Raw genomic sequence first — 15,463 nt, 5'->3', positions numbered from 1 at the left:
ACTGACAAATGAAATGTCTTCCTCCTCAGTTCACGCTCCAGACTTTTTGTTTTATGGCACATGTTATATATACTACAAAACTTTGCTTATGGAAGTTGATTTATTTACCTTTGTTTTTATTGGCATGTTTAGAACAATTTTACCTTTACCTTTCAGCTTAAAACTGAATTTTTAAAAAATGCCTTTCTTTCCTGCAAGGAATGGTTGGGACTTTACTTAAACCGCAGGTAGAATTCCCAATAATTAGAATTCCCTCATCTGCCTTTAATTGTCGCAACTCTTGCAACACTAAGACCAACTATGCAGTTCATTCATGAATGCTTTTCCATATTTATTGAGTCAACTATAGGTCTAGCCTGGATGCTGGGGTAGGGTGGTTGAATAGAATATGTAGAAGAATATACAATTTCTGTCCCCACAGATAATAATCCAATTTGGGAGATAAAATCTAAACACAAATGTTGTAGATGATATCTATATCTATATATCTATATCTATATCTATATCTATATCTATATCTATATATTTATCATCTATAGATATATATCTATATATCTATATACATCCATATATAGATGTATCTATATATAGATGTATATCTATATATAGATACATCTATACATCTATCTATCTATCTATCTATATATATAAAATGACTTAACCACTAAAAAGAATGTAGTAAGAGAAGGACATCATGGTTTTGAGTTCTCTTAAAAGGCTTCATTGCAATGGTGATACTTGATCTGAGCTCACTTAAACAGATAGAAGTAGATTTTTAATAAGATGAGAGAAAAGCAAGACATATTGGTTTAAGAGCAAGGGCACAGAGGTGTGAATGGGTATATTCTGTTGGAGGAAAGATTAAACTGGCTACACCAAATAGCGATTATGTGAAAAGCCCAGTCTGGGAGAAAACAGGGTATGTGTGTGTACAGTGGTAAAAACCTTGATAGCTAGGAATCTGAAGAGCTGAATTGTGTCACTTTTGATTTTTTTGCACTTTTAGGTTGCTGTTCTCTTGAAGTGAGCAGTTTTAACCAAGAGAGTCCTTTTGCTTAATTTTCTTCAATTCCATTATTGAAGATAGGAAATGGCGTCTACTGTTTTGCATTACCTGGGGAGTTCGGTGTAGCAGATGGAGGTCTCTGTTATTGATCTGTTCTGTTTATCATATTCATTGCGCATATACCTAAGTTTTAAGCTTATTGGTCATTTTCTTCCAAATTATGTTTGTCATTTAAATTAAGTGTAGAAGAGTAGTTGTAATTTTGGGAAAACTTGGAGTACCAGCTCTGACTAGAGAACATTGGCAACCAGTGGGGATAATAATAGATTGACAGCATCTGGGGGAGGGCCTTAAGTGCCATTCCCAGGGTCACGTAGTTTGTATGTAGTAGAACTGGATTTGCACCCAGGTCGTTTGGATTTGAAAGTCTGTATTTTCGGGACACCTGGGTGGTTCAGTCAGTTGAGCATCTGACTTTGGCTCAGGTCATGATCTCGTGGCCCTTGAGTTCCAGCCCCACATCAGGCTCGCTGCTGTCCGTGCAGAGCCCGCTTTGGGTCCTCTGTCTCCCTCTCTCTCTGCCCCTTCCCCACTTGTACTCTCTTAGAATAAAATATTAAATTTTTTTAAATCTGTATTTTCACTAGCCCATTTAAGATAATAAGGAATATAGAAACATAAGCAATTACTGTGCCATGTGTGTGCGACATTTTAGTTTTGGAAGTATCATCAAAACATAGAAGAAATGGAGAGGCAAAAATTAAATCAGCCTTTGCTTGCAATGGAGCATTTAGAGAAAGATTCCTGGAGAAGGATGATACCTAAATAGGGCTTTGGTGACAACCTAAGAGTTGTGTAGGGTAAAAGGGAATAATAATATTTGTGTTTCAGCACCTCTATACTTTGCTTTTTAAAAGACCTGGGTTATCAGGCTCATTTCTACGGTCCATTCTCTTCCATTATTAGTCTCCCTTGTCCTCTTTATACACAAACATGATCGTGCCATTCTCGTCCCAGTTTTTGGTGGTTGTATCATTTTCACATTGTTGATATATCTAGTATTTGTATACTGTACCAGAGCCATAGCTCCTACAGTTGTTTTCACTTATTTCTCCAATTAAATATTGTATGTAGTGTATGTACTTTGTGTGAGTGTGTGTGTAAAACACCATAGCTTGTCCATTCCTGGATTCTTTATTAAGCTCTTGTTTGAGTTCTGAGTCTTGAGTCCCACTTTTAAGTATTCTGTAAAAGACAGAATACTTGTAAGTATTCTGAAGACACCCCCTCCAGGCATGCACAAAACCGTGTCCACAATAATATCTGTGTATTCTGTGGATAGTTCTGAGACCAGTAAGAATTCTGCCACTCTCACCCCTCTGTCGTAGACCTCTTATATTTTCTGTTTGGTCATTAGGATTCTTTTTTTTTTTTTTTTTTTTTTTTTTTTTTTTTTTTACGGTCGTTGATAATTTTGATGTGTTCTTTTGATTCCATTCTTATTTTTGGGAAAAGCAGTTAGCCTTTGTTTTCCATGAATTTGTCTTTTTTCAGATCATTTCTGTACTGTTTTCCATAATTCCTTTTCTGTGTCAGTGATGTTGTCACTAGCTATTTGTTTCTTTCTGGTTCTTCCGTGGTTTTTATTTCTGTTACAGGTTTATTGTTATATTTAATTTATTTGCTGAACCGTGACAGCTGTTTCCTGAGTTAATTTTTTAAATTGTCTCATTCATCTGCCTTTTTCAGGTTTTTGTCTTCCTTATATAGTGAATTCCTACAATGCTTATTTAGGTCCCATATTGAATCCTTTATTATTATTCATCAGAGAATGAAGTCACTTCAAGTTGGGACTGCTGTAAAAGTGAAAAGCAATGTGGGGAAAGGGCAGAGAAAGTGATTTAGGGAAGGCAGCATCTTTGGCTGAGATACATTCTTGCAGAATACTTTTCCACTAGGCTAATGTGTCCTATGCTCTAGACACTTCTTCCTTTAAAATAGTTTTTAATTAAATTAAAAATTAAAATTAAATCAAGATAATATATGTATATATTTTGAAAAAAGAACTTCTAGTCTTCTAATAACAATCTTATGCTTCTGCCCCAACTGCTAGTTTTTATTTTCCTGAGACAACTTTCAGTACTTGTAGCTGTCACTTACAACATTTAATTCCATATTTATAAGTAATATGCTTATTTAATTTTTTTAGATGCTATTAACTGCTTATTGTGGGAGATTAGGATTTATATATATTATGTGTGTTAATTTTTATCCATATACCTTTTTAAAAAACTTTATTTTTTAATTTACATCCAAGTTAGCATATGATGCTATAATTTCAGTAGATTCCATTGATTCATCCCCTATGCAAAAAAAAGTTTTTAAATTTTTTTTGTATTTGAGAGAGATCGCGAGCAGGGGAGGGGCAGAGATGCGGAAACAGAATGTGAAGCAGGCTCTAGACTTTGAGCTGTCAGCACAGAGCCCCATGCAAGGCTTGAACTCATGAGCTGTGCGTGAGATCATGACCTGAGCCAAAGTCGGATGATTAACCCAGGTGCCTCTCCATCTACCTTTTTTTTTTTTTTTTTTTTTTTTTATGTTTGTTTATTTTTGAGAGAGAGAACAAGCGAGGCGAATAGAGAATCCCAGGCAGGTTCCGCACTGTCAACGCAGAGTCCAACGCAGGGCTTGAATTCACTAACCGGGAGATCATGATCTGAGCTGAAATCAAGAGTCCATCCAGGTGCCCCGATCCGTCGACCTTTGAACATCTTTCTAAATGATGATCTGCTTAATTTCATACTCCTTGTTTATGACTCTGGATTGCATTTCTTGTTGTGTATTTGTCTCGTAGTTAAAATTTGCCTTGTCTGTTTGCTTACCTGATTTTCTAAGTTCCTCTTCTTCCCAAACTTGCAAAAGAATTGTAAAACTGTCAGAACCTAATACTGTTTTCCACCTGATAAAACACGTCAAGAAACCTTATCTGTTCATTCCCTACCACTCCCTACCACTCTCTACCCTCTACCCTTTTCCTCTCCTCCTTGGATCCTCTACTTCCTCTTTGGTCTAAACCAAATACCTTCTAGACCACAATTATCCAAGGATGTCCTTACACCTCTCTCCTATGAGAGATCTTATTTCCTCTATCTCAGTGTCTTTCTCTCTCTCTCTCTCTCTCTCTCTCTCTCTCTCTCTCTCTCTCTCTCTTTCTTTTCTATTTGCTCCTTTGTTTTAATTAAAACAATTTTTTTTAATGTTTATTTTTGAGTGCAAGCTGGGGAGGGGCAGAGAGAGAGGGAGACACAGAAACCAAAGCAGGCTCCAGGCTCTGAGCTGTCAGCACACAGCCCGATGTGGAACTCAACGAACCATGAGATCATGACGTGAGCTGAAGTTGAACACTTAACTGACTGAGCCACCCAGACGCCCTGTTTGCTCCTTTGTTTTAGTGTGCCAGGTGTTCAAGATACTTCTCCAGGTGCATAGGGAGGAATGTTTTTGATACTTTGCCTGTGCTTTAATGAAATGTATTGATCAGTCCAGTGTGAATATGTAATAGCTTGGGTATATAGTCTAGGTGAAATAATTTTCAGAATTTTGGAGTTATTCACTTATCTTCTTCTAAGTGTTGCTATTAAGAAGACCAGTGCCATTCTGATTCTACAAAGCAGTTGAACTAGACTCTCAAAATATTAATATCATGAAAGACCAAAAAAAAAAAGTTAAAAGTCTGGGAAACTGTTCTAGATGTTTTTCATTGATCTTTTTCTTTTTGAAAACTTTTAGACTTCTGTTCTTTAACCCTAAGGCTCTGTTATTTCACAGTACCGTACTTTGATATGGCTATTTATTTTCATTTGTTACATGGGTGCATTCTTTCAGTCTGCATAGTCATGAACTTCAGTTTGGGAAATTATGTCTGTGGTAGTTCCTTCCTCTTTTCTCAAGTCTGTTTCTAGTTGATTGGATGTTAAGACCACTTGGATTGATCTTCTGGTTTTATTACTTATTCCCCTATTTGACTTTTGGTTCTACTTCCTGCAAGATTAAAAAAAGATGTGTAGAGTGATGGTTAAGTTAGGCTTTTGAGCCAGAAGCTTGGTTTGATTTCTGGCATTGCCAGTTTTTAGCTGTGTGATCTTATGTAAGTCACTTACCCTTTCTGTTTTTCATGTGTAAAATAGGGTTTATATTAGTACCTAACTCAAGGATGTGGGAATAAATGAATGAATTTAGCCAAAGTGTTTAGTAATTTCTTAGTACATAGTAAATATTCGTTGTTATTGTCCTTTGACATCATTATTACCTCAAGTTAATATTCCATCTGTCTATTTGAATTCTTAATTTCATCAAAAGTTTATTTCAAGAGTTTTTGTTTGCTTCTCTGTTCCTAGTTTATAGTCTCTTGTCTTGTGGATGCAACATCATCTTAAATTATTGGGAAAGTTGAGGAATTTTGGAAAAAACTTCCAACATATAAGATGGACACCAAAACTAACGAAAACGGAATCAAATAAATCTACAGAAACAGAAGTAAATAGAAATCTTAGGAGATTTTTGGGGTTTGGCAGTGCTAATGTTTTCTTCTCTTTCCTGTGTCAGTGTTACCATACTTCTGCTATTCTGTTTATTTGGTGTACATCTTCTATGTTGGAGACTTTTTAAAAAGTTTCCTCGTAATGAAGATCTAACTATATTTGGTGGAAACATATAGAAGTATTGTGTCTTTGGTGAGTCATATCAGGGAGCACAGTTGTCAGCTTGCCCTTTTGTTGCTGATCCTAAGTTTGAACATGGAAGCTGATGGCAGGTAGTTTCTCCATCTTAGAAGTATCTTTTTATCTTTGTTAATTAAGTGATTTTAGGTTGATATTTTCAGAATGTATAACTGTATATACTTCTGCATTCTTTTTAAATACAAAATATTATAATCTATTAAGTCATTATCCATTTGGCTTGTCAGATTGTCCAAATCTGACCAGGAGAAGCTCCTTCAGGGCTTGATGGGGAGTCATATTAAGAAACGGAAAATCTGAAGGCTGAATCTGCTTTTTGAGAGGTATCCTTGCTTCTACATCCTTTTAGTGGACTGAACTCTGTGTGTGTGTGTGTGTGTGTGTGTGTTTGTGTGTGTGTATATATGTGCACATGCATGTATATATTTTCTTTGTATCTGATGTACAGTTACATTTGTTTCCATTTATATTTAATTTTAGTAGGGATTTTCCCCTAATCATTTATTTTTGAATATGTATATCATTAACATTTTTCAGAAGTCAAGAACTTTATTAAAAGGTGTACTCAGGAGTACCTTTTTCCCTTTTTTCCACCACATTTCACTACCTAAAGGCAACATGTATGTAAACCTTAGTTTGAAGTTCCTTGTTTTTCTGTTTGCAGGTACATATGTGTACATGTATTCTTATTTACCCTTTTTTGATACACAGTAGTTTGCATAACATGCAGTCTTTTTTCACATTGCTTTTTTCACTTAATATAGCCTTGATATCTCTCTGTGTCCATTCATAGAGACTTTTCTCATTTCTTTTTTATACTGCGTAGTATTCCATTGTGTAGATACCTAATGGTTTCTTCATTATGTCTCTTATGTTTACAGTACTGTGCTATTCCAAAGAGTGTCATAGTAAATTACTGTGTGTGTGTGTGTGTTTTAATTAAAACATACGTTTATTATCTCTTGAAGTTCTAGGAGTAGAATGGAATCAGTTGGTGGGGCTCTCACTCGGAGTCTCTCAGGCAGTTGCGATGGAAGTTGGGGCTAGAGTCATCTGAAAGTTCAAAGTAACTTAACATCAAAGGTAGCTCACTCACTGTACCTGGAAATTGATGCTGGTTTCAGCTCAGGCTGTCAGCTGAAATGCCTATCTATGACCTTTCTCTGTGATTGGAACTTCCTAGAGCATGTCAAGTGGGCTCTGAAAGGGAATATCCCAAAAGTGAGCATTCTAAGAGGTCCAAATGGTTGCTGTGAGGCTTTTCAAGATTTATCTGAGAAATCCCAGAACATCACTTCCGGATTCTCTTGATTGACTAACTCATTAAGGCTGGCCCAGATTTAAGGAAAGGAGAATTAGGTTTTTTATCTTAGGATGCATGAAATTGAAAGCAACTATCTTTGGAGACTAAATACCAGAGTCACCTTCTAGCCATCACAGTTCACATTTCTTCCATATGTAAAATGTATTCGCTTTCTTTCCAGTACTCACACAGTCTTATCCCATTAAGGCATCAATTTGAAGTCCAGGATCTTGTTATCTGAGTCAGGTCCAGATACGGATAATACTTCTCAGGTGCAGTTCCTCCAGTACAGTTCCTCGAAAACAGTTCCCCTTGACCTAAATACCTTTACTGAGAGCTTTATTTCTCCTTATGGCTCTGAGTTACTGTCTGGTGTTCTTTCATGTTACTTTGTAGGACTCCCCATTTCTTCTAGGACAGGTCTAGTGGTAATGAACTTCCTCAGCTTTTGCTTATCTGGGAATTTTATAATTTCTCCCTTACTACTGAAGGAATTTTGCTGGATATAGGATTCTTAGTTGACATTTTTTTTTTTTTTCATCAGTCCACTGCCTCCGGACCCCAAAATTTCCCATGAGAAATCTGTTTATAATCTTAGAATCCCTTAATATGATGATCGCCTTTATCTTGCTGTGTTCAAAATTCTCTGTCTTTTCAAAGTTTGATTATAGTGTATCCAGGTATGGATGTCTTTGAGTTCATCTTACAAAGAGATTGTTGAGCTTCTTAGATATTTGTATCCATGTTTATATTCATTCACCCATCAAACTTATGAAGTTTTCAGCCATTATTTCTTCAAATATTCTCCCCCCCTTATTCTCTTCTCCTTCTGGGACTCCCACAATGCATATGTTGGTCTGCTTGTTGGTATCCCACAGGCCCCTTAAGCTCTGTTCACTTGTTTTCAGTCCCTTTTTTCTTTCTGTTCCTCAGACATGATAATTTCCGTTGTCCTATCTTCAGGTTCACTGATTATTTCTTCCTGCTCAAATCTGCCTTTGAATTCCTCTGGTGAATTTTTAATTTCAGTTATTATTCTTTTCAGCTCCAGAATTTCTTTGTAGTTTCTATTTAGGTTTTCTACATATTGATATTTCCATTTTATTCATATTTTGATCGTATTTTCTTGACCTTCTTTACATCTTCCTTTAGTTCTTTGAGCGTCTTTAAGAGATAGGCATTTAAAAATCTTTGCCTAGTATATCTGTCATCAGATCTTTTTCAGGGACAATTTGTTTTATTTTTTTTTTTTTCCTCTAAAGGAGCCATGCTTTTCTGTTTTTTTGTTTTTGGTATGCTTTGTGGTTTTTTGTTGTTGAAAACTGGATATTTGAATCTAATAATGTGGTAACTCTGGAAATCAGATTTCCCCCCTCTTCCCAGTGTCTGCTATTTTGTATTATTGTTTTTTGGGGAGTGTTATAGCCTGTCTCTGAGGATCATCAGCCTGAGATATAAACTTAAGGTCTTCTCTGAGACCTGCCCTGGGCATGTACAGTCCCTTTCTAATTTCCCCTGTGTATATAGTTGTTTTTGAATGTCCTAATATTTAATGTCTGGCTCCGAAAAAGAGAAAAATAAAGGGGGAGAAAGGGGTGTAGGTCCTTTAAATCCCCTTGAAGTTTCTTGAGCCAGAATGGGAGGGGCTTAAAATGGGGAAGGTCCAAAACAATGATACCCTTCTCTTTGTCTGTATCTCCTGAATCAGAAGCAGCAATCAGAATGCAGAGTTCCAGTTTTTGGAGGATAGAGTCCTTTATGTCCACCCTGAGTTCCTGCAGGGTGTGTGTAAGCTGCTCCAAGAACAAGTGCACTGCTGCCTGCCATGTAGCTGGGCTGGGCTGGGTTGGGCTGGGCTGGGCTGGGAAGGGTGGCTGCTACTGTGCTAAGAGCTGAAAATAACCACAATGTACTGTCCAGGTTTTTCCCCTGGAAGTTGCAAGCTTTCAGTAGTCTCCAGAGTTCCAAAATAGTTCCCTCAGACAGATGCAAGCATTTAGGTGGGGAGGCCGATTCTGCCAGTGCTTCCTACTCGGCTGTCTTCCCAGAATCCTCTATGTGTGCACTTATTTTTTTTGTATTTTGGGGACATACCTTCAGGGTAAGATCCTAGAAATGGGATTGCTGGACCAGAAGATAAATACATATGTAGTTGATTGACATATTGCCAGATTGCTCTCTGTAGAGGTTGTATAAATTTGCACTCCTACTAGCAATGTATGAAAGTGCTTGTTTCCACACAGCCTCACCAACAGTGTGTTGTCAAGCTTTTGAGTTTTTGCCAATTTCGAGTAAGCAGTGATATCTTAAATGTAGAGATAAAGTAAAGCCTAAGGAGAGAGAACAGTTATATACAAAGAACAGACCTGGATTTTTAGTTAAATAAAGTGAATTGAACACAGGTGTTACTTTTCCTTCCTAAAGCCCACTAAACTGAGAATAAAGAAAAAGAACTTAAGAGAAAAGTGCTTCTTGGGGTGCCTGGGTGGCTCAGTCAGTTAAGCATCCACTCCTGGTTTTGGCTCAGGTCATGGTCTCTGATGTGTGGGTTTGGGCTCTGTGCTGAGAATGCAGAGCCTGCTTGGGATCCTCTCTCTCTGCCCCTCCTTTGCCTGTGCTCACTCACTCTCTCTCAAGATAAATAAACTTAAGAAAGGAGGGGATATTTCTTTTATTCTGACACTGTGCAGTTTTTCATTTATTCAAAAAAAATTTTTAATGTTTATTTTTGAGAGAGAGCGAGAGAGAAACAGTGGGAGCAGGGGAGGGGCAGAGCAAGAGGGAGGCACTGAATCCAAACCAGGCTCCAGGATCTGAGCTGTCAGCACACAGAGCCCCATGCAGGGCTTGAACCCACGAACCTTGAGATCAATGACCTGAGCTGAAGTTGGACGCTTAATCAACTGAGCCACCCAGGTGCCCCAGTCTTTCATTTGTTTAAAGAAAGGTCAGTTGAAAATACCTTTTTGGTGAAATACTGGTTTAAAACTTTTGCCCAGTTTTCTAACTGATACTTGGTTTTCCACAAATTTTAAGAGTTCTTTATATATTAAGGGTATTTTTTTTTATGATACATGTTGTAAATATTTTTGAATTTTGAATTTGCTTCTGCGTATTGTTTTTCAGTCATGCTGAATATTTTCTTTCATTGAATTATGTTTGAGAGAGGCCCTGAAAAGCTGATTAGAAGCTTTATGTATAAGGCTAGGGCTTATCAACAGACAAGGGTCTTGATGTTTCATCCTGCGGGACCTTTTGATTTAAGAGAAGAATCTACCAGGGCAGGCAGCCGGGTGGCTCAGTAGGTTAGGCGTCCGACTTCGGCTCAGGTCGCGATCTCACAGTTTGTGAGTTCGGGTGTGTGTCAGACTCTGTGCTGCCAGCTCAGAGCCTGGAGCCTGCTTTGGATTCTGTGTCTCCCTGTCTCTGTCCCTCCCCCACTCTCTCTCTGTCTCTCTGCCTCAAAAATAAATAAAATGTTAAAAAAAATTTTATTAATTTTTTTTTTTTTTTAAAAAGGGAAGAATCTACCAAATTCTTGGTAAAGATGGAGTAAAGGAAATTGCAGAGGGGCCCTTTTCGGTACATAGGTCTTTATTCCTCTGTTTTCTTTCCTTCCCATTGCTCAAGTCATTCTATTTTGGGTTTTTTATTCTAGAAGTTAGTTAGCCTTCTTTGTCCTGCTGTAGTTGGGGAATTGTAGTTTCTTACAGTTGCTGTATGTCATGGTTTGGAGACCTAGGGAATTTTTTTTTTTTTTTCCTAGTCTTTGAACCAGTCTAGATTTTATCCTCATGCCTCCCCATTGTCTTGGGAAGTCATTTGGAGGTATCGATTTTGCAGTCTTTTGAGAACTAGATAGAATTGACTTCTGCAGACACTTAGGGTGTCTGTTTTCTCATTGGCTGTCTCCTTTCAAGGTCTTTATCTTATTTTATTCTTATTCTCTTACAGATTCTACTGAAATCTATTTCAGTAGATTTTAGAGGGGAAGGGAAAGAAACACATGAATTTATAGTATTTAATTAGAAATCCGGGTGGTTCTTTGTACATAGAGTTTTCTCTCCTTGGGCTCTACTTTGTGGGCAGTTGGATGGCTCTCAGTAGTTCACAGTATTCTACTTTGATAATTTAGAGTTTATGTGCCAATACTCAGGTGATTTCTGATCAGTAGTTAAAAAAACTGGCCTCTTGCCCTCTTGTATGTCCTGTTGAAAACCTCAAGGGAAGAAAGTTTTTACAGTTCCAAGTGAAAGATAGTTAGTTGGTCCTGGAAATATGAATGCTACTTGAGAGTCTCTGTCTTCTCCCCATTTGATCTAAGCTTCCTTGTATTGGTATATTCTGTATTTGGGGGTTGTAGCTATTTTGCAGTTTCTTATTTACTTATTAGTGGGAGTGGGGGAGGGCCAGAGGGAAAGAGAATCTTAAGTGGACTCCACCCCTGATGTGGAGCTTATCTCTTGACTGTGAAATCATGACCTGAACCGAAATCAAGAGCCAGATGCTTAAACGACTGAGCCATCAAGGTGCTCCTGCAGTTTCATTTTAGACGGATTTCTTTCCTCTTTCTTTTTCATTTTGGTGGTTTTCAAGAAGGGGCAGTAAACATACATTTACATACATTTTTTTCACATTGTATTAAGTGCATTTTACTAAAAGAAAAAAATGTATGTTCTTTGAAAATACATTGAATGCAATGTGAAAAATGGTGTTCAATAGCACTTATTTCATTTAGGAAGTTGAATACCTGGATTAAGTACCCATGCCAAAACCTTTTCCTAATTTGTACAAAATTGTGCATGAGGTATGAGTCTAATCTGACACATTTGGTCACAGTAAGTTTGAGTCACGATGAAGGGAGGAGAGTGCCTCTAAGAACACACATGTGCCAGAAGTACAAAGCTGTCAGACTCTGAGGCAGCCTTACCTTAGGGACTGGTTTCTGTCACTCCCCTTCTTATTAGCTTTGGTCTCTCACTGCACTTCTGCTCCTCTCTAAACATCTGCTCTGGGATCTCCATGCAAACCATTGTCCTTCGCTGGCTGATAGTTGCTATTCTCTTGTAAGCTCAGCTTACACATGAGCCACTGGACTCTCTTTTACCTACATGTGACCTTTCTGCTTCAGCTCTTTACACCTGACCAGTGTGTACTCTCTTGCCATGTCTTGTCATATTTCCAAGAAAAACAGATTGGCCCAGACCATCTTTTTGTGCCACTTCTGGTTTGTAGTTCTTAGCCCGGAAGTATTGGCTGTCTACAATCAGGTGTCCAGTGCTGCTCAAGCAGTGTAGGGGTGTTGAGGAGGGAGCTGTAGGGCAGCAGGGGGACAGCGAGGAACCAGAGATGGGACAGTCCCCTGGGAAGTCAGGGAGCAGGATAGAACTGAATACATAACATACTCTCTCTTCGGTATACCAGTTTATTTTTAATAGACCACTTTAAGCAAATACTTGGTAGTATAGATTGAATATGGTAGGAAACAAGCTAATATTTAAGTGTCGAAATTGACTGGGAAATCTGCCCTGTTTGGTGCTTTTTTCTGTTTGCATTGTGACTTGAGTAGCATAGTGTGACAGATCACGATACTGGAAGACGGGCGTCTTAGGTTCTAGACCTGATTTTGCTGATTTTTGACTTTCTTCATCAGAATAATTTTTAAAAGATCAATGCAGTAGAATAGTTTCTAAAGTACCGTCTAGCAATAAAACCTTGGGATTCAAACTGTGCTCTACCAAGCTGGGAAAGGTAATTTCCACGAAATGATAAGTCCAGGTTAAAGGAAAAAATTAGAAACAAAAAAAAATTAGAAACAAAAATTAGAAACAAAATTTGGACCCATACATCAGAAAAAGATTTGGGAGTTTTGTAGTGAGCCTACTTCTTTTCATTTGTACTTGTTTTATTTGTTATGGGATGGTCTTTGTAAAGTGATTTAAGTCAGATATTATAGTTACAGACCCTTTTCCCAAACGAACTTGCAGTTAAGTAGTATATTACTATACGTGTAATACTGAAATTTGAAATGCTTTTACTCTTCTGTGCTTTATTAAAAAACAGAATTGGACATTCAGAATAATTAAGTAAAATGGGTTTCTTTTACTTTTTAGGATTTAAGTGCCCTGTATGCTCAAAATTTGTACCTTCAGATGAAATGGATTTGCATCTTGTGATGTGTTTAACAAAGCCAAGAATAACCTATAATGGTAAGTCCAGTGCTTTGAAATGCTTTTTAGAATGACCTTAGATTTTATGATTTTTATGTTTCAGATAAAATATAAAAGGCGAAGGAATGACGGTCTATGAGCCCTGGAGCTAACTAGTGTTTCAGTTATAGGTCTGGTGCTCTGGCTTTACTGCTCTTTCCTGACCACAATCCCAAGACCTTCAAAATCCTGGGGAAGATTTTTCAGTGTAGCCTTGGTACATTTTGAAATAGACTTAAAAAATGATCACACGGTTCATTCCTAATTTTAAGTAAATGGAATGAAATAAAGGATGAGTGAGAGCTTTTTAAAAAATTTCATAAGTAGACAAACTTCAAATGCCTACAAGAAATTTTCAGGAATTTTTCAAATGTAATTTTGTTTGAAATAGAATGAGTCGGAAGAATACCAGTGAACTGTGAAAGGTTGACTTCATTCAACAAATGTCTTTTGAGCACCTTTGGGAGTATGAGGTGTGGTGTTAGGAACTTGGGATACAGCCGTGAATAAAACAGAAGTGGGTCACTACAGCCCAGCATCAGCCACAGGTTAATGAATGCAGCAGCACTTAGTTAAGAATCTGAGGTTTCTTGTCAGACTATAAAATGTTGGGGGTTGGAGGGTAGAGTTTAAAATTGAAATGAACATGTTACCCTGACTAGCTTTTTTGCAGACTGACTTAGGAATCTCTCTCTAAGGTAGGGCTTCAGCCACACTATTATTGTAGTGACAATAGAACTCTTTTTCCCATTTATTTTCCAATGAATAAGTAAAAGGAGATTGTAGCAATTCCTTTGAATAGTAAATGTACCTGTTGATTATATTTAGACCTTTCTGCATTGTGAAATTGAATGGGCTACTTTGCATAATATAGTTGAAATTCAGTTACTTAAAAAATAAAAAATTCTCATTCAGGTTCAGAATTTGAGGTGAAATGATTGGGCTTGTTTCTTGTTTGTACTCCATTATCTTATCATTAGCCTCCAAAATTATGATGTTTATTACCAGTGTCTTAGAAATAAATACCCTTGAATGTCAAGAGTCTGTCCTTCAATTTTGAAAGCACAAATGTATTTCCTTTGTGTGTATTTGCACACAACCTTAGTATTCTGTACATTGACTTTTTGTGTAACTTATGTACAGTATGGTCTATGAATGTTGATATTTGGCAGTTTTTGATTTCCCGATTTAAGTATGCTCAAGTCATTAAAGTTTTTTTACTAGATCATGTATTTGGTGTCTTAAAGATGTCTTCAAGAACCAAGATGTAACCTTCTGCTTGGGCACACTGTTGTTAAAAAGGAACCCACAGGCACATAATGGTGTCACTTAAGTTAAAGCACCAAGTCAATAAACCAAGACTTAATACCTAATCTAACTGCAATTTCAGCCCCCCAGAAATGTAACCTTTAACCAGTCACCATGAGAATTTCCTGATCAGCACTAGGAAATTTGATACACTCCTTCAGTTCCCCTAGGCAATGGGTTCTTTTCTAATAATTTTCTTTTTTCCCCTCTCTTTTTACCTCTTAGAAACCTTTCCTTTCCTGCAGCCCTTTGGAGCTCCCCTCTACTTGCTAGAGAGGATACTGCCTAATTCATGAATTGATTAATAAAGCCAATTAGATCTTTAAAATTTACTCAGTTAAATTTTTATTATTGAACACTGTAAACCAAGGATTTAGGTTTCAAATATTTGACAGTATTCCAGTTCGGAAGTCAGTAACTTAATGCGAAAAGCAAATAAAGTTGCAAATACTTTTAAGAATCGCTGCCTGCTTCACGGTAGGTAGATCTGAAACGTTTTAAAGTGTTAAATACATATTAACTGTCAATAAACATTCAAAACAAAAAACAAAAATAGCTTCTTCTAAAAATTATACATAGCTCTTGAAGTTTTAAAATTGGACAGTGGCCAGCTGTGGTGAAAGAAGGTGGAGTTTTGATTTAGGTTAGAGAGTGATGGGTGATTGATAATATGCCTCCCCATCACAGTCGTGGGAATTCTTCCGCTACAGTTTTGAAGGCAGAGCCCTGCAGGTAAGGAAAAAATAATCCTTCTACCTGTCTGAGCTCTTGGCTGAGACCTCTAGTAAAAGACAAGAGAAAAACAAACAAAAATGTAGCATGCTTAAGTCTTGGTATGTATGGGAGATACCCTGGGAGAAATGAGCCTGGTTTAGAATGTGGGTTTAAACACCCT

At 37.3% G+C, this 15,463-nt stretch overlaps 1 protein-coding gene across 6 annotated transcripts in view; it reads left to right on the top strand.

Moving 5' to 3' along the window:
- ZNRF2 (zinc and ring finger 2) overlaps positions 1–15,463 on the top strand; it is a 144,495-nt gene that overhangs the window by 40,038 nt on the left and 88,994 nt on the right. For all 6 annotated transcript variants that reach the window (XR_009260347.1, XR_009260348.1, XR_009260346.1 and 3 more), the window contains exon 2: positions 13,165–13,260. Coding sequence is in view for 2 of the 6 variants with exons in the window: in XM_058724708.1 (XP_058580691.1) it covers positions 13,165–13,260 (96 nt within the window). In the remaining 4 variants the exon portion in view is untranslated. The remainder of the gene's footprint in view (positions 1–13,164; positions 13,261–15,463) is intronic.

The sequence above is a fragment of the Neofelis nebulosa genome, chromosome 4 (genome assembly GCF_028018385.1).
Source record: "Neofelis nebulosa isolate mNeoNeb1 chromosome 4, mNeoNeb1.pri, whole genome shotgun sequence".
Classification (NCBI taxonomy): Eukaryota; Metazoa; Chordata; class Mammalia; order Carnivora; family Felidae; genus Neofelis; species Neofelis nebulosa.
The sequence above is the reverse complement of the archived record's forward strand: the minus strand, read 5'-3'. Positions and strand labels throughout refer to the sequence as shown.